Source organism: Dasypus novemcinctus, chromosome 9 (assembly GCF_030445035.2).
Source record: "Dasypus novemcinctus isolate mDasNov1 chromosome 9, mDasNov1.1.hap2, whole genome shotgun sequence".
Taxonomy (NCBI): Eukaryota; Metazoa; Chordata; class Mammalia; order Cingulata; family Dasypodidae; genus Dasypus; species Dasypus novemcinctus.
The window spans coordinates 15,370,327-15,397,837 of record NC_080681.1 but is presented as its reverse complement, the minus strand read 5'-3'; the positions used below and the strand labels follow the sequence as shown (position 1 = coordinate 15,397,837).

The window sequence follows — 27,511 nt, the reverse complement described above, 5'->3', positions numbered from 1 at the left end:
CCACAGAAGAGAAGCCCCAAAAGCAAGCTTGAAGGGCAACAGACGTGGCTCAAGTGATTGGGCTCCTGTCTACCATTTGGGAGATCTAGGGTCTAAATCCCAGGGCCTCCTGGTCTAGCGGTGAGCTGGCCTGAGCAGAGAGCTGCCCACATGGAGTGCAGGCCCATGTGGTGAGATGGCCCAAGTAGAGTGCTGGCCTGTGCAGCTAGCTGGCCCGAGTAGAAATCTACTTGATGTTGACTCATCAAGATGATGCAACAAAAAGACACAGAGGAGAGACAATAAGAGACACAGCAGACCAGCTAGCTGAGGTGGCGCAAGAGAATGAGCACCTCTCTCCCACTACAGAAGGTGCCAGGATCAGTTCCTGGTGCCACCTATGAGGTGGGGGTCGGGAATAAATAAATCATTTTTTAAAAAGGAACCTTGGAAATCATTGTATTCATGCTTCTCATTTTACAGATAAGGATGTTAAGAGCCCCCCAAAGTGAAGTGGGAGGTTATACAACAAACTAAGATTTGGACTTGGAGTCCAAGCGTTCCTTTGGAAATCAGGGAATTAGAAGAAATGGAATCTTACTAGTACAAAAAGTAGTTGCATGAAGTGACTTAGGAAAGAAGTCCTGTGTATCTGGTTGGGCTTTGCCTAGGATGTCCAACTCATTCTGGTTTACCCAGGACTTTCCTGATTTTATACTGAGTCCCACATCCTGGGTGTACCCTCCACAGTCCTGGGTAAACCGGGAGAGTTGATCACTCTAGCTTTGCCCCTCAGTATTGTGATCTTATGCAAGTCAGTTCTCTCTCTAGATGCCCCTTTCAGCTTCAGTAAAATTAAGCAGTTGTGATGGTGTATTCAAATAACCATTATGTCCTTGATTATGATTTCTCTTCACCAGCAAGAAACTAAAATTTACTTCAAATATTGCAAGTATCTTATCAGTGACTGAAAATGAGAACTTAAAAAAAACACATTGTTGTGACATATATATGACATAAAATTTCCCAATTTAACCACTTTCAAGTATACAATTCTGTGATGTTATTTACATTCACAATTTGTTCTACCATCACTACCATCCATTACCAAAACTTTTCTATCACCCCAAGAAGAAACTCTGTACCCATTTCTTGGAGATCAAATCACATCCCCCAAAAAAGGCATGCTCAGGTCCCAAACCCTAGTCCTGTGGGTGCAAACCCATTTATAAATAGGACCTTGAAAATGTTATTAGAAGTGTGCCAAAACTGAATAAGGGTGGGCCTTAATCCAATAAGGATGAAGTACCTATAAGCAAAGGAAACCGGAGACAGAAGAAGCAATCACAGGAAGCAGCAAAACGCTGGAATGGAACCTGAAAGAGAAAGGAGAAGTTGCTGCAATGGGCATTGCCATGTAACAGAAAGCCAAGGAATCCAAAGATAGCAACCCTGGAAGAAGCAAGCCTAGCCTCTAAAGCCTTGAGCCAGTAAATTCCTATTGTCAAGCCAACCCAGTGTATGTTAACTTAGCAGCTAAGAAAGTAAAACACCATTAAACATTCACTTAGCATTCACTACCAACACGTCTGCCTCTGGTGACCAGTAATCTTTCTATCTCTAAGAATTTGCATAGTCTAGCTATTTCATGTAAGTGATAGCATACAATACTTTACTTTTGGGTCTGGCTTATTTCATTCAACATGATACCTTCAAGGTTCATCCATTTTTTAGCATGTATCAGAATTCCATTCCTTTTTTTAAATTTTTTTATTTCCCTTCCTGCTCCGCCCCCCCCCCCCCCCCAGTTGTCTGCTCTCTGGGTCCATTCGCTGTGTATTCTTCTGTGACCGCTTCTATCCTTGTCAGCAGCACCGGGAATCTGTGTTTGTTTGTTTGTTTTTGTTGCATCATCTTGCTGTGTCAGCTCTCCAGGTGTGTGGTGCCATTCTTGGGCAGGCTGCTGTTGCTTTCACACTGGGTGGCTCTCCTTATGGGGAGCACTCCTTGCACATGGGGCTCCCTATGCAGGGGACACCACTGCGTGGCACGGCACTCCTTGCACGCATCAGTACTGCACATGGGTCAGCTCCACACTGGTCAAGGGGGTCCGGGGTTTGAACTGCGGACCTCCCATGTGGTAGGCAGATGCCCTATCCATTGGGCCGAGTCCGCTTCCCTCCATTCCTTTTTATGGTTGAATATTACATGGCATATAGATACCACATTTTGTTTATCATTGATCTGTTGCTGGACACTTGGGTTACTTCCACCATTTGGATATTGTGAATAATGCTGCTATGAACATTAGTGTACAGATGTCTGTATGAGACCCTGCCTGCTTTCAGTTATTTTGGGGTTATACCTAGAAGTGGGATTGTCAGGTCATATGGGAAGTCTATACTTAACTTACTGAGGAACGACCAAACTGTTTTCCATGTGGCTGCACAATTTTAAATTCCCACCAACAATATTACAACAATGTCCCCTAATTTCTCCACATCCTCACCAACACTTGTTATACTCCATTTATTAAATAAAAGCCATCCTAGTAGGTATGAAGTGGTATCTCATATGATTTTGACTTTAATTTCCCTAATGGCTAATGATGTTGAGCATCTTTTCATGTGCTTATTGGTCATTTTGTATATCTTCTTTGGAGAAATGTCTATGTAAGTCCGTTGTCCATTTTTAAATTGGGTTGTTTATATTTTTGTTGTTGAGTTGTAGGAGTTTGATATATTCTGAATGTTAAGCCCTGCTGGATAATGGGTTCCAAATATATTCTCCATTCTGTTGGTTTTCTTTTCACTTTCTTGATATGTCCCTTGATGCACAAAAGTTTTTTATTTTGATGTGGTCTGTATTACGGTTCTCCAGGGAAACAGAACCAACACCATACCCACACATAATGTAAATATTATGAGATTTATTATAGGAATTGGCTCACATGACTGTGGGGATGGACAAGTCTGAATTCCATAAAGCAGGCTGCAAACTGGGAACTCCAATGAAGGTTTCTGATGAATTCTCCAGAACTGATGAATTGTCTACTATATGGCTATAGTAAAGATGGAAATTCTTCCTTCTGACTGCTGAAATCATCATTTCTCTCCCTTTAAGGTCTTCAGCTGATTGGCTGAGACTTCTGTCATTGTTGAAGGCAACCTCCTTAGTTGATTGTAGATGTAATCAGCCATAGGTACAATCAATTTACTGATAATTTAAAACTGATAAAATACCATCACAGTAACAATCAGGACATTGCTTCCTTGATCAAACAGATGGACACCATAACCTAGCCAGTTGACACATGAACTTAACCATCACATGTCCAATTTATCTATTATTTATTTTGTTCCTTATGCTTTTGGTATAAAATCTAAGAATCCATTGCCTAAAAAAGGTTCTGAAGATGTTCCCCTATGTTTTCATCTGGGGGTTTTATAATTTAAGTTCTTTTATTTAGGTATTTGATCAATTTTGAATTAATTTTTGTAAACCATGTGATGTAGCAGTCCACTTTCATTCTTTTGCCTGTGGATAGCCAGTTTTACCAGCACCCTTTGATGAACAGACTGTTCTTTCCCCATTGAGTTAGCGTGGAACCCTTGATAAAAACCAATTGGTCATTAGTTGTGAGAATTTCTTTTTTTTCCCTTTATTAGAGAAGTTGTGGGTTTATAGAACAATCATGCATAAAATACAGCATTCCCATGTACCACCCCATCACCAACATATTGCATTGTTGTGGAAGCTTTTCTACAATTGATGATACCACATTTTTATAACTATACTATTAATTAAAGTCCACAGTTTAAATTTAGGGTTCACTGTGTAGTATAGTTCCATGGGTTTTTTTTAAATTTTATTGCTATCATATATACAATTTAATTTTTCCCCTTTTAATCACTCCCAGATATAGATTTCAGTGCTATTAATTGCATTCACAGTGTTGTGCTACCATCACCCCACCCATCATCAAAACATCTCCATCATCCCAATTAGGCCTGTATATTTTAAGCCTTAACTTCCAATTCCCTATTCCCACCACTTCCTGGCAACCTTTATTCTAGATTCTCACTATATGGGTTTGCTTATTCTAACTGTTTCAAATCTATGAGATCATATAGTATTTGTCCTTTTGTGTCTGGCTTATTTCACTCAACATGATATATTCAAGGTTCATCCATGTTGTCACATGTAGAGAGGCTTCATTCCTTTTTACAGCTGAATAATATTACATTGTGTGAATAATACCATGGTTTTTTTTTAGGTTTTTTTTTTTTTAAGATTTATTTATTTCTCTCCCCTTCCCCTCTCACCCCCACCCAGGCTGTCTGTTCTCTGTGTCTATTTGCTGCGTCTTCTTTGTCTGCTTCTGTTGTTGTCAGCAGCACGGGAATCTTTGTTTCTTTTTGTTGTGTCAGCTCTCCGTGTGTGGGCACCATTCCTGGGCAGGCTGCACTTTCTTTCATGCTGTGCGGTTCTCCTTACGGGGTGCACTCCTTGCGCGTGGGGCTCCCCTATGCGGGGACACCCCTGCGTGGCACAGCACTCCTTGCGCGCATCAGCACTGTGCATGGGCCAGCTCCACACGGGTCAAGGAGGCCTGGGGTAGACGGACGCCCTAACCACTGGGCGAAGTCCACCGCCCAATACCATGTTTTATTTATCCATTCATCAGTTGATGGACACTTTTGCTTCCATCTTTTGGCAATTGTGAATAATGCCATTATGAACATCAGTGTGAAAATATCTGTTCAAGCCCTTGCTTTAAATTCTTCGGGGTATATAATTAGTAGTAACATTGCCAAAGCATATGGTAGTGATATACTTAGCTTTCTGAGGAATTGCCAGACTGTCTTCAAAGTGGCTGCACCATTTTCGATTCCCACCTGTTTCTCTGCATCCTCTCCAATACTTGTTATTTTCTGTGTTTTGTGTGTGTGTTGTTGTTGTTTTTAGGTACAAGGGCCAGGGATTAAATAACCCAGGGCTTCTTATGTGGGAAGCTGGCACTCAACCACTGTGCTACACTGGCTCCCCAGTAGCAGTCATTCTAACAGGTGTGAAATGATACCTCATTGTGGTTTTGATTTGCTTTTCTTCTTTGGAGAGATGTCTGTTCAAGTGTTTTGCCCATTTTTAAATGAGATGTTTGTCTTTTTGTTGTTAAATTGAAAGATTTCTTTTATATGCTGGATAGTAATCCTTTATTTGATATGTGGTTTACAAACATTTTCTCCCATTATATAGCATTGACTTTTACTTTCATGATAAGGTCCTTTGAGAAACAAATTTTTTCTTTAAATTTTGTTAAGATCCTATTTATCTATTTTTGTTGTTGTTGCTTGTTCTTTTAAGTGTTAAACCCAAGAAGCCATTTTATAACAAAAAGTCCTGAAGATATTTCCCTACATTTTCTTCTAGGAATTTGATAGTTCTAGCTCTTATATTTAGGTATTTACTCCATTTTTATTAGATTTTTTAATATGGTGTGAGGTAGAGGTCCTTCTTCTCTTTTTTTGCAAATGGAGATCCAATTTTCCTAGCACATTTGTCTTCCCAATTGAGGGGTCTTTGCCACCTTGTCAAAAATGAGTTGGCCATATGAGAGAATACTGAATTCCCATCCTGGGGAGGTCTGCCACATTCTCTACTGGAACCGCAAACAATTTCCAGGTACAGGGAATGATCAGTGAAGAAGGATGGTCCATTGATGGGCCTTTGATATTGACAACTATGCTTATGAGCCTTCTGCTCTTGAAATTTCAACTTAGCCTAGTGTTGTAGGATGCCTAAGAGTTACCTCCTGAGAGCCTCCATGTTGCTCAAATGTGGCCTCTCTCTAAGCCAAACTCAGCATATAAATGCATTACCCTCCCCCAAGTGTGGGACATCCCAGGGATGAGCCCCCTGGCACCAAGGGATTACTACCAAGCACCGGCTGATGATGCAACTGGACAAAGACCTTGAATAAAAGGGGGAAATGGTAAAGACAAATGAGTTTATATAGCTAAGAGACTTCAAAATGAGTCAGGAGGTCATCAGAGAGTAATGCTTATGCACATCTCAGCAGGCTCTCATAGACAGCCAAAGTAGATACCCCATATAGTGGGGTTCCCGAGGGCTATGGAGACACCCAAGTCCTATGGTCATGGCAGATAGCTCCAGAGTTTGGTGCCTTGGCAGTGGGCTCTACTTTGGAGTTCCTCCTCCCAAGTGTGACAGAATTGGACTCAGATGTGACTTCTCTACATATGCCTCTTCAGCCCATTTTATTGAACCTATAGTTGTTGCTGGAGTTAGTGGGTATACATACAAAGACTTGAATCTTTGGGCTGTCCATGTGCCAGCTGGGCCCTGAGCCTCAGTGGAGTTGCAACACCTAATCTCTGCTTCATTGGATTCACCCAGGACAACTAACAAGGAGGTGAGGATGGACAACCACCATACAAGGAACTGAGAGAGTCTACAACTGCAAGCAAGAGCGTCCCCTGCATCAACCATATGGCATTGAAGCCCCCTCTCAATAAGAGGTGGAATGGGCATTAACATCCCAGAATCATCAGGTTTGGGGAATAAAATATGGATTAGAGTGGACTTATTGGTATTCTACTATAGACTCATTGTGATTCTATCAATGGAAAAATTTATATCATTGATGTGGAGACAGTGACCCTAGAGTTGCTGAAGGCGGGGAGAGAGAAAAAGGGATTCAATATGGGAGCATTTTCAGGACTTGGAATTGTCCTGAATGACATTATAAAGACAGATAAAGGACATTATATATGCTGCCATAACCTTCAGAATGGAGTGGGAGAGAGTGTAAACTACAATGTAGACTATAGTCCATGCTGTGTGGAAATGCCCCAAAATGTGTTCATCAATTGCACTGAATGTACCATACTAATGAAAGAAGTTGTTAAACTGGGAAAAGTGGGAAGTATGGGGAGTTGGGCATATGGGAATCCTGTATATTTTTTATGTAACATTTTATGTAATCTATCTTTTACAAATAAATTTTAAAAATATATTTTTAAAAATCAGTTGGCCATAAATGTGCGGATTGATTTCTGAGTCCTCAATTCTATTCCATTGTTCTATGTGGTAGTTTGAGACTGTATTACCCCCAGAAAATCATGTTCTTAAAGCTGGTCCATTCCTGTAGGTCTGAACATTTATAGGTGAGAACTTCTGATCACGTTACTTCAGTTAAGGGTCTTTTGATTAGGTTACTTCAGTATTGCATGACCCAGAGTGGGTCTTAATCATCTTACTGGAGTCCTTTATAAACAGGAATATGGAAAGAAACATATAGATGCAGAAAGTCATGGAACCAAGAAGGTGAAGGCCATGAAACCCAGGAAAGAAGGAAAATACCAGCAGGCACTATCATGTGCTTTCTCATGCAACAGAGGAGTCCAGAATTCCCAGCTGTTGATCTTTGGGGAGAAAGCAATGCCTGATCATGCCTTTTTAAAATTTATGTATTTATTTTTTACATTTTCACAGCCTCAGAACTATATGCTTATAAGCTAATAAATCCCCATTTTAAAAGCCAACCCATTCTGGTATATGGCAGTTTAGCAAACTAAAACATTCCATATGTCTGTCCTTGTGCCAGTACTTTGGTGTTTTGATTACTGTGACTTTTTATTAAGTTTTAAGATCAGGGAGTTTGAGTCCTCCAAATTCATTCTTCTTTTTAAGATGGCTTTAGCTATTTGCAGCCCCTTACCCTTCTATATAAATTTGATGACTGACTTTTCCATTTTTGCAAAGAAAGTTGTTGGAATTTTTATTGGGATTGCATTGGATTGATAAATTGCTTTGGGTAATATTGACATCTTAGTGATATTTATTCTTCCAACCCATGAACATGGACTACCCTTTCATTTATTTAGGTCTTTAATTTCTTTTAGAAATATTTTGTAATTTTCTGTATACAAATCCTTTACAACCTTGGTTAGATTTATTCCTAGATATTTGATTCTGTAAGATGCTATTGTGGGAAATGGCTGTGGCTCAACCAATTGGACTCCCGTTTACCATATAGGAGGTCCAGGAACCGATGCCCAGGGCCTCCTGGTGAGGGCAACTGCCCACGTTGCAAGTTGGCCCATGCAGAATGCCGGCCCATGCTGGAATGCCACCCTGTGCAGGAGTGCCCCCTGTGTGGTAATGCTGCCCAGCATGGGAAAGCCGCCCCACACAGGAGTGCCAGCCAATGCTGAGAGCTGCTGCAGCAGGATGACACAACAAGAGACACAAAGGAGAGAAAATAAGAAGACATAGCAGAACAGGGAATTGAGGTGGCACAAGAGAGTAATCACCCCTCTCCCACTCTGGAAGTTCCCAGGATCGGGTCCCGGAGCTGCCTAATGAGAAAACAAGTGGACACAGAAGAACACACAGCGAATGGGCACAGAGAGCAGACAATGGGGGGAATGGGGAGGAGGGGAGAAATAAATAAAATAAATCTTAAAAAAAAAGATGCTATTGTGTTGGGAACAGATGTGGGTCAAGTGGTTGAACATCTGCTTCCCGTAAGGGAGGTTCTCTCTGGGTTCAGTTCCCGGTGCCTCCTAAAAACAAAACAAAACAAAAACAAACAGCATGCAAATGAATAAAGCAACTCAGAGATGCTGATGGGGCTCAGAGGTTGAGTGCCAGCTTCCCACATATGAGATCTGGGGTTCAATCCCTGGTCCTGGCACTTACAAAAAAAAAATGCTATTGTGAATGGAATTTTTTTCTTGATTTCTTGTTCTGATTGTTCACTGCTTATAAATAGAAACACTACTGGCTTTTTGGGTATTACTCTTGTACCCTGCCACTTTGCTGAATTCATTTATAAGCACAATGAGCTTTGTTTTGGATTTTTTCAGGATTTTCTATATATAGTATATCATCTGCAAATAGGGAAAGTTTTACTTTTCCTCTCAAATTTAGATGCCTTTTATTTCTTTTTCTTGACTGCTTGCTTTGGCAAGAACTTCCAGTACAATGTTGAATAACAGTGGTAACAGGGGGCATCCTTGTCTTTTTTGCATCTATAGTCATAAGAGATATGTAGTTTTCTTTTCTGGTGTTGTCTTTATCCAGTGAGGATGATGTTGGTCTCTTAAAATGAGTCAGGGTGTGTTCCCTCCTCTTCAAGTTTTTGGAAGTGTTTGTGCAGAATTGGAGTTAATTCTTCTTGGAATGTTTGGTAGTATTCCCCTGTGAAACCATTTGGTCCTGGGCTTTTCTTTGTTGGGAGGTTTTTGATTACTGATTCAATCTCTTTTCTAGTAATTCATTTGTTGAGATGTTTCTTCTTAAGTCAATGTAGGTAGTTTGCCTGTTCCTAAGAATTTGTCCATTTCATCTAGGTTATCTAATTTATTGGCACACAGATGTTCATGACCTGAGCATTTATGACACTGTATTGTTGTTTACTTCTATTTTCTCCAACAGTTTGATTTTTGCTTAGTTCTCATTGTTTGTTTGTCATTATTGCAGCCAATACAAGTAACATCTATATATATATATATTTTTTTTTTTTTTTCTGGCTAATTTACAAATCCCATTAGATTTTCAGTTCTTGGGTACTTTTTAGTCAATGCTCACTCTGAATGGTTTCTCATATTACTTCTGATTTGTGGTGGTTCTAAACAATCAAGGATGCTAGACAAGACTATCACTTTGTCCTTGGCTATGATTTCAAAATATTTGTACATTTAATTTCTCTTATTTTTGTGGTTACCTTTAGTACATAGCAATTCTTTTCATTCTTTATTCATTTATTCAAGGAGGATACAGGTTTACTGATTACCTACTACAAAGCCAACATGCCAGGCTTTTTTCTTTTTTGTAGATACTAGTGGAAATGCAAAGGACCTAAAGTGAAAAAGCCATTTTTAAAAGGAAGAATGAAGTTGGAGGACTTACCTTATCTGATCTAAAAACTTAATATAAAGCTACAACAATTAAGATAGTTGGGTATTGTCAAAAAATAAACAGTGGCACAGAGGAGATTCCAAAAACAGACCGACTTGTGGTGAGCCAACTGATTTTTCACAAAGTTACTAAAGTAATTCAAAATAGGGATGGAAAAGTGTTTTCAAAGACAGTGCTGAATTAACTGAATATTTGTATGGGAAAAAATGAACATTAACCCTACTCACACCATATGCAAAAATTAACTAAAAACGGAAGTGATGTTTTGAAGCTGTGTGTACCCCCAGAAAAAAACATGTTCTTAAATTTAATCCATTCCTGTATTGTGACCCCACTGTAAGTAGGACCTTTCAATGAGGTTACTGCAGTTAAGGTGTGGCCCAGCCCAATCAGGGTGGGTCTTAGCCCTGTTACTGGAATCTTCATAAGAGAATGAAATTTAGACAGAATTCAGAAGGACAGAAGCTGAACCTGGAAGAGAAAGGAAAGAGCAGGAGATGCTGCCACGTGCCTTGCCAGGGGGAAGCTAAGGACCCCAGGATGACTAGCAGCCAGCCCGACACCACCACAGCCTTCAGGAAGAAAGTATTTCCTTGATTTGGACTTTTAGCCTCAAAACTATAAGCTAATAAATTTCCACTGTTTAAGTAGACCCGTTTCATGGTATTTGCTCGAGCTGCCTAAGAAACTGAAACAATGCATCATAGACCTAAATGTAAAATCCCAAATTATAAAACTTCAGACGAACACATAAGAAATTATTGCAACCTTAGGTAGGTAGTGATCACAAATAGCACAAACATAAACAAAACAATATATTGGACTTTATCAAAATGAAAGAACTTTGCTCTTCGAAGACACCATTAAGAAAATTAAAAGGCAAGCCATAGACTGTGTGAATATACTTGCAACCTATGTATTAAGCAAAGACCTTGTATCCAGATCGTGTGAAGAATGCTGCCCCCTCAATAAAAAGACAAACGCCTAAATAAGAAAATAAGCAAAAAAATATGAAGTTACTTCACAGAAGAAGATATATAAATGCTAATAAGCGCTTGAAAAGATGCTCAACAGTCATTAGCCCTTAGAGAAATGTAAATTAAAACCACAGTGAGGGTTCCCGCCAAGAGCGCAGGGGAAAGCGGATCGCGCCACGTGCTCGGTGCCTTGCGGAGACCAAGCCAAGCGCCCGCGCCGCGCGGGGTCTCGGGCCGGATCCAAGCCCCGGGGCAGCGGCGCAACCCTGCCCGCCGCGGCCCCCAAGCTGCCCTGAAGGCGGCGGCGGCCCCTCGGGGCCTGCACCCGGCTAGCCTCGGGTCTCCCTGCCCAAACCTGCCCAGCGGCCAAGCCCCCGCCAGGCCACGGAGGACGTGGCCCCTTCGGGCGGCGCCCGCAGCGGGGAGAGAAGAATGGCTGCCACGCGCGTCGCGGAGGGCGCTCGGGCGCCTCGAGGGCTCCCAGGGCGCGTCCGCGTGCACTCGAGCTCGGCGCCCCCTTCAGGCGGTGGGGCCGCGCAGATCCCGGGCCTGGGGCCCCGCTCCGGCCCTCCTGCAGGAGCCGCCGGCGCGTCCTGACAAGGAGGAAGGCCTTCAGGCGAGCCTGGGAGGTGAGCGGAGCCCTGGCCCACGGCGGGTGGGCGGGTTAGCCGGCGGGAAGTCAGTCTTCCTCCCGGCCCACCTTGCTTGATAGTGGAGGAGAGGAAGAGGAGGGTAGCGTGCCACGTCTGGCCAGTAAGTGCCCACCACTCAGGAAGATTTACTGGCCATTTACAGAAGGCTGTGCATATAATTTGAAAAAGCTGCTGTAAACCTTCTCCCCAACTTTTTAAAAGAAAACTTTTGCTATATCTAGACTTCCTAGATGTAAAGAGGTTCCCATGTATGGTAGAGTTAGAAAACCACACGTCTTGTAATGACTTTGTTTTAAAAAAAAAGAAAATCATAGAAAAGTGTCGTCTGGAAATGACTTTGAGATGGAATTTAGACCGCCTCTGGAATCGACACCAGGAGCAACACACATCCACGCTTGTTCTGTGGATTAGAGGACATGGAACAGAAGGCCAGAAGAGGAAAAGAAGGTTCTATGCCAGACTGATCACATTTAGAAGCTATTTTCATATTATAACCATTGTTCTGTGTGTGCATTTTACCCCTTCCTACTCTATGTATAGTTGACAGTGCTAACTACATTTTAAAAATATTTCTTCTTCCTCCATGTTCTAAAGTGCCTGGCATACATTAAAAGTAAAGATAGTAGCAGAACATATTTTGCAAACATCTTTTTGTTAAAATTCATATGAAATATTGTGGGGTTTTTTTTGTAAACGGCCAAACCACCTCTCTGAGTAGTATCCATTTTGTGCTGGGGAGGTGGGATAAGGAGTGCAAAGGGCTCTGTGCCAGTGTGTTTATAACAAGGCAAGATTAATCATTGTCCCTGTGTTTGTACATTTGGTTTTTTGCTTTGCAATGTAGATAGTGTATATCATTTACATCTAGTTTTCTAGATAGTAAAGAGGTTGCCAGTGTATGGCACAAATAGAGTTAGTAAACTAAAAGGTTTTGTGTTAAAATCACTGGGAAAGATCGCCCTCTGAAAATTTGAGCATTATAGCCCACAGGATTGGTGGAGGAAGGATATAAGGGAAGGTTTTTAGACCAGAATGTTCATATTTAGAAGACATTTTAAGATTATAGCTGTTGTCCAAGAGACTCAAATCTCTGGGCTGTCCATGTGCCGGCTGGGCCCGGAGCCTCAGGAGAGTTGCAGCACCTACTCTCCACTTCATTGGCCTCACCCAGTACAACTAAAAAGGAGGTGAGGATGGATAAGCAACACACCAAGGAACTGAGAGAGTCTATAACCGCAGGCAAGAGAGTCCCACCCATCAGCCATATGGGATGAAAGCCCCCTCTCAATTAGAGGTGGAGTGGGCATCCACCCTCCCAGAGTCCTCAGGACTGGGGAATAAAATATGGACTAGAATAGACTTACTGATACTACAGACTTTTTGTGAGTCTAGCAATGGAAGAAATTATATCATTGATGTGGGGACAGTGGCCACCGGAGTTGCTGAAGGCAGGGAGGGGTAAAAAGGGTCTTGGAATTGTCCTGAATGACATGCAAAGCAGACACAGGACATTATATATCCTGCCTTAACCTACAGGATGGCATGGGAGAGAGGGTAAACTACAGTGTAAACTACAATCCATGATTAGTGGCAGTGCTCTAAAACGTGTTCGTCAATTACAATGAATGTACCACATGAATGAAAGAAGTGTTAATGTGGGAAAAGTGGGAGTTGTGGGGAGTGGGGCATATGGGTATCCCCTATATTTTTTTATGTAACATTTTATGTAATCTATGTATCTTTTAAAAATAAATAAAGAAGTTGGGGCTACTGCCAAGATGTAGGAAGACTCATTCCACGTTCTTATTAATGATTTCCAAGAAGCATGGGTGTTTGCTATTCTAGAGTGTGTGTGTTTCCTATTGATGTTCTTATGCATTGGGTGTATATTCTACCTTCCTGCAAAAATATATAAGCTTCCTAAATTATAAAAAAAAGATATAGCTGTTGTTAAATGTGTGTAGTTTAGTCAAGACTGCTTTGTATATAGTGAACAAGCTAAGTCCTTATTTGAAACATCTAGTCTGTCTAGATGTTTAGAAGTTCCCAATGTATGTTAGAAATAGTAGTAAAATATTACTTTGTAAATATGGTTTTGCTCAAATTTATAGGAAATAGTATCTTTTGGAAGTGAGATTGTTAAACCATCTCTGTGAGCAGCATACTACTGTCTATATACACATTCGTTGGACTGGAGGAGGTGGGAGGGAAACAGTTGCAAAAGGTAATATGCTAGTGTGTTCATACTTGGACAATTTCAGACAAAACTTTTTCTGTACTGTGCATTTGGTTTGGCTTATATATCGTGTATAGAGTGGACAAATGAGTCCTAATTTTGCAACATCTAGATGTTAAAGAGGTTGCCAGAGTAGGACAAAGTAGAGTTAGTAAAACCAGAATATTTTGTATACTTTGTGTTAAAGTTCATTGGAAAGCTTATCTTCTGTAAAAGACTTTTGGGTATGAATTTGCTCAACTACCTCTGAACATTATGCTTGCTTGTACTTGTCCACCGGTCTGGTGGTGGTGAAGAAAAAGCAGGAGGGAATGGTTTGAGGCCAAGATGGTCATGTTTAGGAGATAACTCAGATTACAACCATTGTTGTGTGTGTGTGGTTTTATTTAACACTGTGTATGTAGTGGACAAGTAAACTCTTATTTGAAATATCTAGTCATTCTAAATGTTTTAAGTGCTTGGTGTGCTTTAAAATAGAGGAAGTAGAAGAATGCTGTAAAAAGCTTTTAAAAATTGATGGGAAATATTGTCTTTGGAAATGGAATTGTACTCTTATTGGTTTGAGGGAGGTGGGAAGGAAGAAGGTACAAAAGATGTTTGCTAGTGTATGGTAGAAATTTTTTGATCATCCACTGCCACATATGTTATGTGCATTCATTTAACTTTGCTGTACTGTATATATTGTGTATATACCAGGCAAATGATTCCTAATTTTATAATATTTAATAAACTCTAGGTATTAAAGAGATTGCCAATGTATGACCAAAAAAACCACAGTGAGATACTGCTATACACCATTAGAATGGCTAAAATTTTAAAAAACTTAACATACCATAAGAATATGGATCAACTGGAACTCTCATACATGTTGGTAGGATTGTAAAATGGTACAACTTTGCAAAACAGTTTGGCTGTTTCTTAAAAAGTTGACCACACACCTACTATATGACCCAATCATTCCATTTCTGGGTATTTACCCAAGAGAAATGAAAATTTATGTCCACACAAAGACAAGTACACAAATGTTCACAGCAGCTTTATTTATAATAACCCTAAACAACCCAGGTGCCCATCAACAGATTGGATAAACAAGTTGTGGTTAAAACCAAACAGTGGAATTCTCTGTAATTTAAAAAAGGAAAACAAAAGCAAAATCCATTGATAGCAGCAACAAAAATGATGAATCTCAAAATTATGCTGAGTCAAGAAGCCAGGCAAAAAAAGAGAACATACCATATGATTCCATTTATATAAAATTTGAGAAAATGCAAACTAACCTGGGTTGAAGAGATGGATTACAAAAAGGGGTAAGAAAACCTTGAGGGGGATGGAAGTAAATGATTGTTAACTTGATTGTGGTGATGGTATTATGGGTTTACACAGATGTCAAAACTTAAAACTTCAGCCTGTTGTGAGGATTCATTGACTATGTTAAGCATTTTATCATATTTCACTCCTTTATTTGATGTCACTGAGCATTAGAGATCCAACTTCAACCTCTCTACTGAGCTCCTGACCCAAAGAGTCTAGAGGTTAATGAAAGTTCAGTATGCTGAAGAATAGGGAAGAAAAAAAAAAGATCTTAATATTTGGCCATTAAAATATCATTGGGTGAACTCAATAAATTTTACTATTGTGAAGGCAAAAATACACAAAAAGGAAGAACTGGGTTACATTTTTTTTCAGTATACTTAATTTGATAATTTGAGAGAGGTTAGGATCATAAGTTTTCCTTAGGAAGTAGCTTGATATGAACTACTGTGTAGAAAAACAAGATGTATTATGGAGGTGAAAAACACTTCTCTCAAAGCTTTAGTTCTCTTCCAAAGTAAATCAAAGAAATAGGATGATCACTTAGATAATGTCCAGCTCTAAACTGAATCACTCCATTTATTTATCAAACATTTACCTTCTCTTATATTGTCATGACATTTTCTCCTGGTTTACTTCCTACTATATTTTTTTCTGACTGTTCTCTTTCTCTTGCTGGATCACCTTCATTCAGGAGTGAATTTTCCCCCAAGGTTTCTGACTTCTCCTTTTCCTCTCCTGCATAAATGTCACTAAATTAAAATCAATCTCCACTTTCAAATTTTCTAACCCCAAAGTTTCTAGGAAAGGGTAAATGATAAAAATGGCTACAAAGAGAAGTCAAAATGAATGAAAAAGTTCATCGCATTTTAGCAATTAGGATGTCATTGAGTGAGCCACCTAAGGTTTTTGAGCAGGAAGTGATGCAATTTAGAATGATGACTCTGGCAATACTGTGTGAAAAATGGATTGGAGCCAGAAAATAAGAGCAATATTAACATAGTCAAAGCAGACTTTGGAGTCATGAGATGTAATTACATAAACCTGGGATTTAAATGTCATTAACTTCCTAATATCTCATCCTGGCATTCCAGGCACACCACAGTGGCCCCAAATCCTATCCAGCCATCATGCCCCCATAAACATATTTCCTGACACCTGGCAACTGGACTATTAATTCTTTGTTGAGACTAATTTTCCCTGCTTTATACAGGCCTAGGCCGATTCCACCTGAATCTTCAGTAGCCTGTGTAGCCTTGATTCCCAACCACACTGTGATCCTTCTCTAGGTTATCCGTAGTTCTTGAGAGCCGGGACTGATTCTCATTTTTGCACACTTTCCCCACTTCCCCCTCTCCCATTTACAGTGCCAAAGTTCACCCCTCAGAATGCAACTGTAGAACTGAAAGAACTCTAGTAGGGAGGAAAGAAAAGGGTGGCACCTACTAGATGCCAGGCTCATATTCTACTGGACACTACAGGTATAGTAGCACTTTTTTTTTTTTGGCTGTAAAAATAGTTTACTGGTTTAAAAAAATAACTATTTGAAAAGTATCTTCCAGGATTTTTAAATAATTTGCATACTTTATTCATTCACCCTAGCACAAACACTGGAAGTGACAAAACAGAAGAATGCATGGCTTTTTATACATTTAACGCTACAACATAACCGGTGTCATCAGTCCCTCCTCATGTTGGATCTAAGAAAGCAGAGGAGCCATTGACTGGAAGGTTTTCACCTCTAGCGCACTCCACTCCTGGGGAAATTTGGGATGGGTGTTTACGGCATTCTGGCTGTTTAGGGAAAGAATTCGATGACGAAGCTCAAAATGTTTCAAATATTTGTTAGTCCACTGTGACTCTACAAAGAAAAGGCACAGAGGAAAGTAGTAGCTACTCCTCTTTCTCTTATAGTTCTTTTAATGCTTTCAACAGCCCAAAATGCTACCCTGATTTTGCAGTTGAGTCCCTTGAAACCTAAAGAATAAGAGCTCTGACTTCTCTTTGTGGCCAATAAGAGCTCTAGAGTCCGGCGCCGGAGAGGTGGTTTTTGTTCCGGAATTAAATAGAAGAGTGGGGTTCCCGACCTTCATCCCTTTCAGATAATTTTATATCTGTGCTCAGGAGGCCGTCTGGGATATTCTGCAGGAGTCAAGAGTCACGAATTCGCAAGCACACAGGGGCTATCCAGGCAAAACCTTTCCTGCTCGGTTTCGAGAGCAGAAACCGGGCCGCCACTGTGAGTACCAAAGCTGAAGAATAGGGCCTACTCCCCTTTCTTCGCGCCCAAAGGCTCAGGAGCAAACTCCTGATTACCCGGCGGCGAAACCACAACAGCCACTGCAGCCGGCGCAGAACGCCCAGAAACGCGATAACTAGAAAGAGGAATCGCTTGCCCACCCGGCGCCTCTGATTGGCTGCCGGCTCAGGCCGGAACGCTGGGGCGTGTGACGTCACATCCGCCGGCGCGCCATATTGTTCCCAGGGGCAGTTGGCGGAAGAGATCGCGCTCCCTGGCCTCCGGCTCGCCTTCTGCCGGGAGTTGTCGCGGCCCGCGTCTCGGCGTCTGTTCTCGGCCCAGGTCTCTTTGTCGGCGCCACGTTGCCCAACACCCCCCTCGTCCAGCTGGGGCACAGCGAGGCGGCCCCCTCGCCCGACAACGTTCCATGGAGTAGGATCCTGGACCGTTGTCCCGAAGAGCGAGATCGAGCTTGGCCCCCTCACTCCTCCCCTTTCCCTCCTTCCTTCCGCCGCAACATGGCTAACAACAGCCCGGCGCTGACAGGCAACTCGCAGCCGCAGCATCAGGCGGCCGCAGCCGCGGCCCAGCAGCAACAGCAGTGCGGCGGCGGCGGCGCCGCCACCAAGCCGGCAGTCTCGGGCAAGCAGGGCAATGTGCTGCCGCTCTGGGGCAACGAGAAGACCATGAACCTCAACCCCATGATCCTGACCAACATCCTGTCGTCGCCTTACTTCAAAGTGCAGCTCTACGAACTCAAGACCTACCACGAGGTGGTGGACGAGATCTATTTCAAGGTACGAAGCGTCTAGGTCCTTGGGGGGAGGAAGGGTGAGTTCGTGGAAGGAGGGGATGGAGGAAAAACGGGCGGAGGCGACCCCCGAGATCTGAGGAGGATTTGTGGGCGGGTGAAGGTCGGGTGGGGCGGGAGCCGCGGCCTCTGTCTGGTCCGGAGGGGTCGGGCTGGGGCCGCCCTCCCGCTTCCTTTTTCTGCCTCTTAGGGCCCGGAGAGCCCGTCACTGTTGATTGATCTCCTCCCCAGTCTCCGACCTGGCCCCCAAGTTGGGGTTAGGCAAGAGTGACAGGGGAGAGGAGAAAAGAGTAACACAAGCCTTTCCAGTTTCCAGCTTTAAAATGATTCCTTTTGACGTGGATCTACCCAGCGCCAACTTGTTGGTGCTTCTCCCGCTCACCCCGGGCCAGGGCGTGTAGTGACTTCAGTGTTGGCCTCGTGTTGTTGGTACTCACTATCCGATCCTGACAGGGAGGTGGTCAGTGCGTGTCTCGCGGGGGGTGGGAGGGTTGAGGGTGGAGAGGTGCCAGTGCAAGAGGTGTACAGAAGGCCTGGAAATTTTCCCAGCAGGAAGTCAGGAGTAAGGAGTCTTAGCCACCTGTGCATTGGGCTTATTTAGAATTATCTGGGCCCTGGGCTTCTGCGGCAGGGTCGGTGCTGGCTTGGCTGTGCTGGGGAGCTCACCTGGCGCCTCCTCACTGCACTCTTGTCTCAGTTCTTGTTTCGTTAGCAGGATTGACTCAGTCTTGCAGCGAGGCTCGGAGCAGCCCAGGGTCGCAGGTAGAGGTATGCACTATTAATCATGCTCAATCGCCATAAATGCATTTCCCTGGTTTAATGAACGGCTAATAAAAGTAGACTTTTTTTTTTTTTTTTTGGGCCATTGGTTTTAGTCCTTTTCTCACCAGCTAGACAGGCTTTCTCCATATCCCTGCAAGTTAAAAAAAATAATCTTCCAGGCCTCTTCAGGTTAATTTATATTTTAAAGAATATTAATGACAGCCTTAACTATTTAATATAGTTAAGTCTTTGAATGTTTTAGCTAGAGCATCTAGTATGCAATTCATTTTGTCTGTATTGACTAAAAACACGTGACAGACAGCATAAAGTATTTTCTGTGATCTGAAGGTGTCTATAGAGGTGTTAGCAAAAGGAAATTGTTTCCTTTTAGGTTTTTTTGTCCACCTCCCCACCCCCACCCCCATTAAGTGATTAAGTTATTAAAGGATATTGAGATATTAGTTGCTTTATATAGAAAATCTTCTCTACCTTGAATGCAGTTCAACTTTGGGTATATAAAATACACATAAATTTGGTATCCTCATATAAGAGTCCATGGTAGGTTTAATTAATACTATGAACTAGTCTTTTTTAGGTTTTAAAAGGTAAGGCTTTTTCATCATACATAGAGTATGGCTAATAATATTTAACTGTTAGCTCTATTTATGCTGTAAATTTTAAACAGTTGAAAATTGGGTTCCTGCTCTTTTTGTAGCAGGCTCTGTTTTAAAACATAGACAAACGTTAATGTAATAAAGGGAAAAGCTTTTTCCCAAGTTTCAAACAGTTTATTTTGAAACTTGAAATTTCTATCAGAAATTACTTCCTAAATTCAGTTAGAAAACTAGGATCCAGAATTCAAGACATCCTCAAATGCTGAAATATATGGGCTTCCGGTTGTAATCTATTTTGTATTGTGTTCACCCTACTTTGGCTAGCCTTTAAGGAATCCTTTTCGTAGCAAGCTGGGGAAAGGAAGGCAGTGCAGGAGTCTGCTGAATGAAATAGTGTAATGCTTAAATTTAAATGCATGTTCTTCTGTCTAAAGCCTCTGAAAAAACTAGTGTAACTATGGACCGGTAGAAATGCAGCTTTTTGTTTGTTTTAGGTTAAGAAACAAACGTGCCTCAGCTCAAGAGACCTTGACATTAAACCTGTTTTAGAGCTATTATTCTTTTTGTTTGCTATTTTTAGGTAAAAAGTATGTTGTTTTTTATAGAGTGCCCATCTTAGTAAAGATGGTACTATATCATCTTTGATTATACTTAGTATAATGACTTTTCACACTCAGGTTTTTTCTGTTTGTTTGTTTTCCCACACTCAGTTTTTGACATAGTTTAAATTCTGGGAGAAATTGTATTGGTTCACATAATTAGACTGAAAATCAATTACATGCTGATTAAAATAAAATAACAAGATTGATATCCATATGTAAGTGTGGCCTTTACAATTTCATATTTAATCAGGAATGAATATAATACTGATCATTGTGGAAAAATCTGCAAATAAGTTATCCATAATTCTGCATCAGAACTTATTATTTTAGCATACTTTGTTCAAGTTATTTTTCTCTATTTTATAAAGTAGATTTTTAAATTTCCATAAAATAGAACTGCTGCTCTTATTTGTTTTGTTTCATTTTTCTTTGTTTTATAAAGTAGATTTTTAAATCTCCATAAAATTAACTTTTTACTCAAATTTTTAAGTTTGTTTTTCAAATTAATACTGTTTCATTAACCCTTTTTGCTTTAATTTGGTTCTTTGAATCTATTATGAAATGAGAATTTTTATTTTTTAAAGCAATTCTTGAGATACAAAGTTGAAATATTGGCAAGTATTTTTTGCATTTATTTGAGACTTCAGATGTACTTAGCAGTTTGAAAATATAGTTAATCTTGCTTTAGCAATTTGGGAATCTGAGTATATAATATATAGTAGATAGCTACCTCATAGTTTTTAAATGGAGCAGCATATAAATACTAGGTTAGATAGAAACAAAAAATTAATCATTGTTTCAGTTTTATGTTTGATTTAGGATTCCATAGTTTGGTCTTTAAAGAGTATTTCAGTAATACCTACAGTTTTTTTTTTATAATGTGTATAATTAGTAACCCATTCTGCTGTTCCTTTACCTCTCTTATATTCTCATATTCTTACTAAGAGGAAAGCGAACTGCTGGCTTACCAAAAATTTCCTGGCTCCCTTTGTGCAGATAAGCCCTCTTCACAAAACTACTTAATGGGATTTCTGGTTGGTAAAGCTCTTGATGTTTTGTTAAACCACAGTAGTTTTACTGGTGCTCTTTAAATATCTAAGCAATTTTTCAAAGATGGTTTATATACTTAAATGTGAGTAAACAAAATTAAATGCATCATATCCAAATACTCAACTTCCAAATTTTTGGAAGAGCTGCTCGATTATGGACTTGGGTTTACTTTAATCAGACTTTTAGAAAACTCAATGTATGAATGTCTGTTGTGGACATCTTTTCTATTTTCAGGTCACACACGTTGAACCATGGGAGAAAGGAAGCAGGAAAACAGCAGGACAGACAGGGATGTGCGGAGGGGTAAGTAGAAGTACGTGCATTTTTTCAGTTTTTCTGTGTCTGACAACTAAGTTTGTATTTGAAAACTAAAAGTCTGTCTCTGTCAATTGCACACTCAAATGGCAATTAGTTGACAAATCTTAAAATTAAAGCAAAAAGTCTAAATTCAAATGTCCAATGATGGGGTTAGAAAAATGTTATTTTTTTTTTTAAGTTCTGGATTGCAAGATTGTGATTTGTTGAAAATACCTAACAAGATTAATCAAATGGTATTAACTATCTATTAATTATTTTTATTACTTTTCCGTAACTCTCTTTCTCCTAAAGGTTCGAGGTGTTGGAACAGGAGGAATTGTTTCTACAGCCTTTTGCCTATTATACAAATTGTTTACTCTGAAGTTAACTCGTAAACAAGTGATGGGTCTCATAACACACACAGACTCTCCATATATTAGAGCCCTTGGATTTATGTATATAAGGTAAGCATGTGTTTAATCTGCATTTCTGATCAATATCTTATTTTAAATCACATCAGCTTGATAGTCTTTTGTAATTGTAGGTACACACAGCCCCCTACAGATCTATGGGATTGGTTTGAATCCTTCCTTGATGATGAAGAGGTATGTCAGCAAGGGTAATAATTAGTTTTCTTCTCATTACTCTCATGTTTTTAATCTTTTATTTATTGAAGTTTTATGTCTTTCAGAATTTTCTAGTTAAATTTATTTCAGGCAAATAGTTTTGGAATTAATGTCCTTTCACTAAGACTGAGTGGACTTTATATCTTAGAAATTTATTTTCTTTAAATTGCTTACATGTGTTTTGGTAACTATTGAAAAATTTCTCTTCCTAGTTATGTTCTGTGTATTGAATTGATCCTGACTTGTACAGTTGATAGTGACTTTTGAAGGTGGTCCCTGTCAAGACTAAGGTGATAAAAGACATGTACATAAAACGCTAATTGTAATTTTTCCTCCTGGAACTTTTCAGTTCATTACCCTCTAACTTCCAAATTTCATTATTCCCACTTGGACAGAAGTGCAGAATTGAAAAGCTGGATAGGACTTAAGATAGACTTAGAGCTAGATGATTTATTCAAGGTGAAGAAATAAATAAATAATTTATTCTCACTTTTTGAATCCTGGTACATGATACATATTTATAAAACTAGAATTAAATTTTTTTCTTTTAATTAGTAATTTAAATTTTTAAAAATTCTAAGTCCTAGTGTGCCATTCAAACTTTAGAAAAATACTTTGGGACATCTTACTGTGCCGGACTTAAATCATAATTGTATTAATTTGCTTACATAGTAAAGTCAAAAAGTAATGAATAATGAACTGTATTTTGTCTATAGCTACCCCACCACTACTTTATTTTTAAAGATTCATAAAGCAGACCTTTTGTGCTTTGTTCCTTGATCCTATTTATAAAAGTTCATCCAAAGAATTCATTGAATTAAGTAAATAATGAAATCTTTGTATCATGTTTTCTAAATTACGTGGACACCTAAATAAACATCCCACCCTTGAAGAATTTTAATTTTTCTCTGCATTTTTGGACCCTTTCAGGCCTTTTCACTGAGTTACTGTCTCAGAAGTAAAAAGTTGTTTTTGTTAGAGATAATCAAACTTTTAAAATATATTTTTCTCTTTAGATGAGTATTTTAAACCAAAGCACTTCATCTTCCTACCTTTAAAAAGTGTATCCCTCTTCATAAGTTAAGTTGTATTAGGTTTGTTTCTGAATGCTTCTATTTTATGTTTTTTATTATGTTTACAAACCTAAGGTCCTCTATTTAAGCTAACGTATTGTTTTCTTCCTTAGATATCTGCAGCGATTATATTTGGAAATACTGTATATCTGAACACTTAAATGTGTGTGAGTGCAAGCAGTTTTACCTTTAGCTCTTGTTTTCCTGTTTAGATAACAAATCTCACTTTCCTTGTGTGCTTGCACTATAGGTTTGGGACTGACAATAGCTGACTAACATGTCCTGAGCTGTGAGAGGGCATAGCAAGAAGGCCTTCATGCGGTAATGACCCTTTTCAGAGACAATGGTCATCATGGATTATGCGTTTCCAATTATTTGTTCATTTATTTATTTTCTACATAACTAAATTAGAAACCTCACTGCTTCATGGCAGTTGGTTTGCTATTGCTTCCAGTTTTATTAGGGCTCCATTTTATATTAGAGCTGTTAAAAGATAACCTTTGGACAGGAATTGTCTGAAGTTATTCATGTATAGCTAGGTTACAGTACTAGGTATGTGTGCAGACATGTCCACAGAAATAATAAATAATAGGTTTGTGGAATATAAATTTAAGTTGATTGTTCCACATAGTTTAGTCATGTAAGGGTATTTTTCATAGTCTTGTTAACTGGGTGAGATCAGTCCCCTTTATGCCCACAAGGCTGTAGGGTTTGTTCTCACTTGCATGCACACACTAAGCCCTAGTATTTCTCTGTATCATTCATTATCAGATTAGAAAGGTACACAAATTGAAATTTTTCTGTTAGATTTTTTTTTATACTTGAGAGTCCAAAGATGGTAATATTTTTTAATAGTATTCATGTATATATCTGATATACTTTTTTTGACGGCTAGGGTATCTTTTGTGTTTCTGTAGGACCTAGATGTGAAGGCTGGTGGAGGCTGTGTAATGACCATTGGAGAAATGTTGCGGTCTTTTCTTACAAAATTGGAGTGGTTTTCTACCTTGTTTCCAAGAATTCCAGTTCCAGTTCAGAAGAATATTGACCAACAGATTAAAACCCGACCTAGAAAAATCAAGAAAGATGGAAAGGAAGGTGCTGAGGAAATAGACAGACATGTTGAGCGCAGACGTTCAAGGTAATATAAGTCTTGGATTATGTTTTTTTAAAAACATGTGCTTTATATAAAGTTAATGGTTCTTATAAATCAATAGCAAATTTTTTAGGAAAATTCTGTTAATATTATTCATTTTATTTGTCACCTCCCCCCCTCTGCCAGGGGATTTTCAACAAAATTAGGCTTCTATAAATGAGAATAAGCAAGTTTTTATTTATTACTTTTTTAACGAATCACTTTTATTGATACATATTAATAAAGCATACAGTTCATCCAAAGTATACATTCATTGATATTTGGTATGAACATATAGTTGTGCATTTATCACTTCAATCATTATTAAAGCATTTTCATTATATACAGAAAAGATTAGTATGGTCCCTGCTACAAATTTTTTTGCTACAAATAAGCAAATTTTTGTTTTTTGCTTTAATTATCTTTGACATATATGTAAACTGGAGATAAGGAAGTTCAGTGTTTATGATACATTGTATTCATTGAAATTTTCTTCTTCCTTTTGCAAATAATTAGGTCTCCAAGGAGATCATTGAGTCCACGGAGGTCCCCAAGAAGATCAAGAAGTAGAAGCCATCATCGGGAGGGCCATGGGTCTTCTAGTTTTGACAGAGAATTAGAAAGAGAGAAAGAACGCCAGAGACTAGAACGTGAAGCCAAAGAAAGGGAGAAAGAAAGACGACGATCTCGAAGTATTGATCGAGGGTTAGAACGCAGACATAGTAGGAGTAGGGAAAGGCATAGAAGTCGCAGTCGAAGTCGTGATAGGAAAGCAGATAGAAGGGACAGGGATAGGGAAAGAGAGAAAGAAAATGAAAGAGGTAGAAGACGCGATCGTGACTATGATAAAGAAAGAGGTAATGACCGAGAAAAGGAGAGAGAGCGATCAAGAGAACGGTCCAAGGAACGGAGAAGTAGGGGCGAGGTAGAAGAGAAGAAACATAAAGAAGACAAAGATGATAGGCGGCATAGAGATGACAAAAAAGATTCCAAGAAGGAGAAAAAACACAGTAGAAGTAGAAGCAGAGAGAGGAAACATAGAAGTAGGAGTAGAAGTAGAAATGCAGGGAAGCGAAGTAGAAGCAGGAGCAAAGAGAAATCAAGTAAACATAAAAATGAAAGTAAAGAAAAATCTAATAAACGAAGTAGAAGTGGCAGTCAAGGAAGAACTGACAGTGTTGAAAAGTCAAGAAAACGGGAACATAGCCCCAGCAAAGAAAAATCTAGAAAGCGTAGCAGAAGCAAAGAACGTTCTCACAAGAGAGATCACAGTGATAGTAAGGACCAGTCAGACAAACATGATCGTCGAAGGAGCCAAAGTATAGAAGGAGAGAGCCAAGAAAAACAACATAGAAACAAAGATGAGACTGTGTGAAAAATTTTTGTAAAAGTGGATCACATTGAATCCTATAAATGTTTGATTAAATCTTTTTTTTTTCCAAGTTGAGATTGTGCAGTAGTTACACACTCTTCAGGCTCCCTGTAGACTGCGTTTTCATTTCCTCTTTTGTGTAGGGAAGTGCCTTTGTAATCCCATTTATTGCATTGATGTTTTCACCCAGTTGTTGAGTTTGACACATGATGCACAGATTGTTCTTGCATTTTTATTGTTTAATTGTTTTTGAAATGTACAGTCTGTACATATGTCTTGGAAATGTTTTAATTCATTTGGCATGGTTGCCATGTTGGTTAAATTTGTATAAGGCAATAAACTGCCACTAATTCTATTTTTGCTTTGTAGGTGTGGGATTATGGTTTGTGTACTGGAGTTAGCATGGCTATGCTTTTCGTAATAGAATGCTAAAGACTTTGAGAATGGATCCTGGATGTATATTATAGGAGAATTATCTGTGTGCATTTAAATGTACATGAAGGCAACAGTTGTAGGATTTAACATTCTTGTCCTGTATATTATCTTGGAAGGCTCTTGTTAATATGTTACACTTATATTCTCCACAGTTACCTTTAGAGAGAATTTATGAGAAGTTATTTCTGATGCAGAGGTTTAAATTAGGCTGTGATTGGATTAAAAGTCCTTTTAGCATTCTACCTCAAAGGGACACTTAGTATGCCTAAAATTTATTCACTTAGTTTTCCTTTTTTATTTGAAAAAATACATGACATATCTTTTTTCTTAAATTCTTTCTCAGATTTTAAAATACTATATTAAATGCAAAATTAATGTCTGAAGCCTAGCATTGTTGCAGCAACCCTATACTAACATGAATTGGGTGAGGGTGGGACAGATGAGTAAGAAGCAGATTCAAGCCTCAAGCTTCCAAAGCATTTTTATAAATGAAAATACTTAAATTATGAAACAGCTTGATAGTGTCTTTTTTTAAGAAATTCATACCTTTTTTAATTGATAATGAAGATTGCTGTTTGAGTTTTTAAACTTAATCTAGAAGAGAGAAGTATTAAAGAGTAATGCTATGGTGCATTATTTAAGACTATCAGCAAATTATTTGATTGTTCTTATGACTTGTATTCTGATTACAGAGAACCATCATGAGTGTGGAATAAATACTGGATTAAATCCTCATCCTGGGTGTTGGCTTTTCCCCCATCTGTTAATTAACATTTCTGAAAGATTTTCATTGTGGAAAGTGAAATGTTAGTAGAGTAGTCCTTTGTTCAAATGGTATGTCAGCAGAGTCCAAGTGACCAGTGACTTTTAAAGAAACATAGACTAGAATTAGATACAGTGATAGTCGATAATCCTCAGAGTTCTAATAATGGTGGTTTCCTTTGTCATTGAATGTTAATACGTCATGCTTTGGATGATGATTTTGTTTCATGTCAAGGTGTTTTGTTGAGGTACTTTTCACTTGGAATACAAATCAGACTCATTTAAAAATATTTGCACATGAAGGAGCTTGTATAAAATAACTTATCCAGTTCGTTCTTAGAACAGAAAATAGAGGCCAAAGTGCTATGTTCAGTGCCAGAACTAAAAGTGAGTGCTCCTGACAGTCTTGTGATCTTCCTGGTATACACATATTGACATTTGTGTTATCTGCTAGTTGTATCGGCCATCCCTTGGGCACTCAGAAGCTATCTTGCAGAAGAGTTAAATTGAGCAAGCGAGTATATCTGCAAGAATTCTCCAGCCATGGTCTTCACATTGTACCTAACTCCATTTCAGGAAAATATCATTAAATGAGGGGATTTCTCTACAAAAATGCTCTGCTTTTTAAG

The 27,511-nt window shown here is 39.3% G+C and overlaps 1 protein-coding gene across 1 annotated transcript; it reads left to right on the top strand.

The window, feature by feature from the left end:
- The first annotated feature begins 11,127 nt into the window (after positions 1-11,127).
- Positions 11,128-26,855, top strand: PRPF38B (pre-mRNA processing factor 38B). Its single transcript, XM_058303101.1, has 7 exons — positions 11,128-11,533; positions 16,707-18,140; positions 21,417-21,485; positions 21,792-21,943; positions 22,024-22,084; positions 24,096-24,319; positions 24,830-26,855. The coding sequence occupies exons 2-7, from the start codon at positions 17,862-17,864 to the stop codon at positions 25,686-25,688; spliced, it is 1,644 nt and encodes a 547-aa protein (XP_058159084.1). The 5' UTR covers positions 11,128-11,533; positions 16,707-17,861; the 3' UTR covers positions 25,689-26,855.
- The last annotated feature ends 656 nt before the right edge of the window (positions 26,856-27,511 follow it).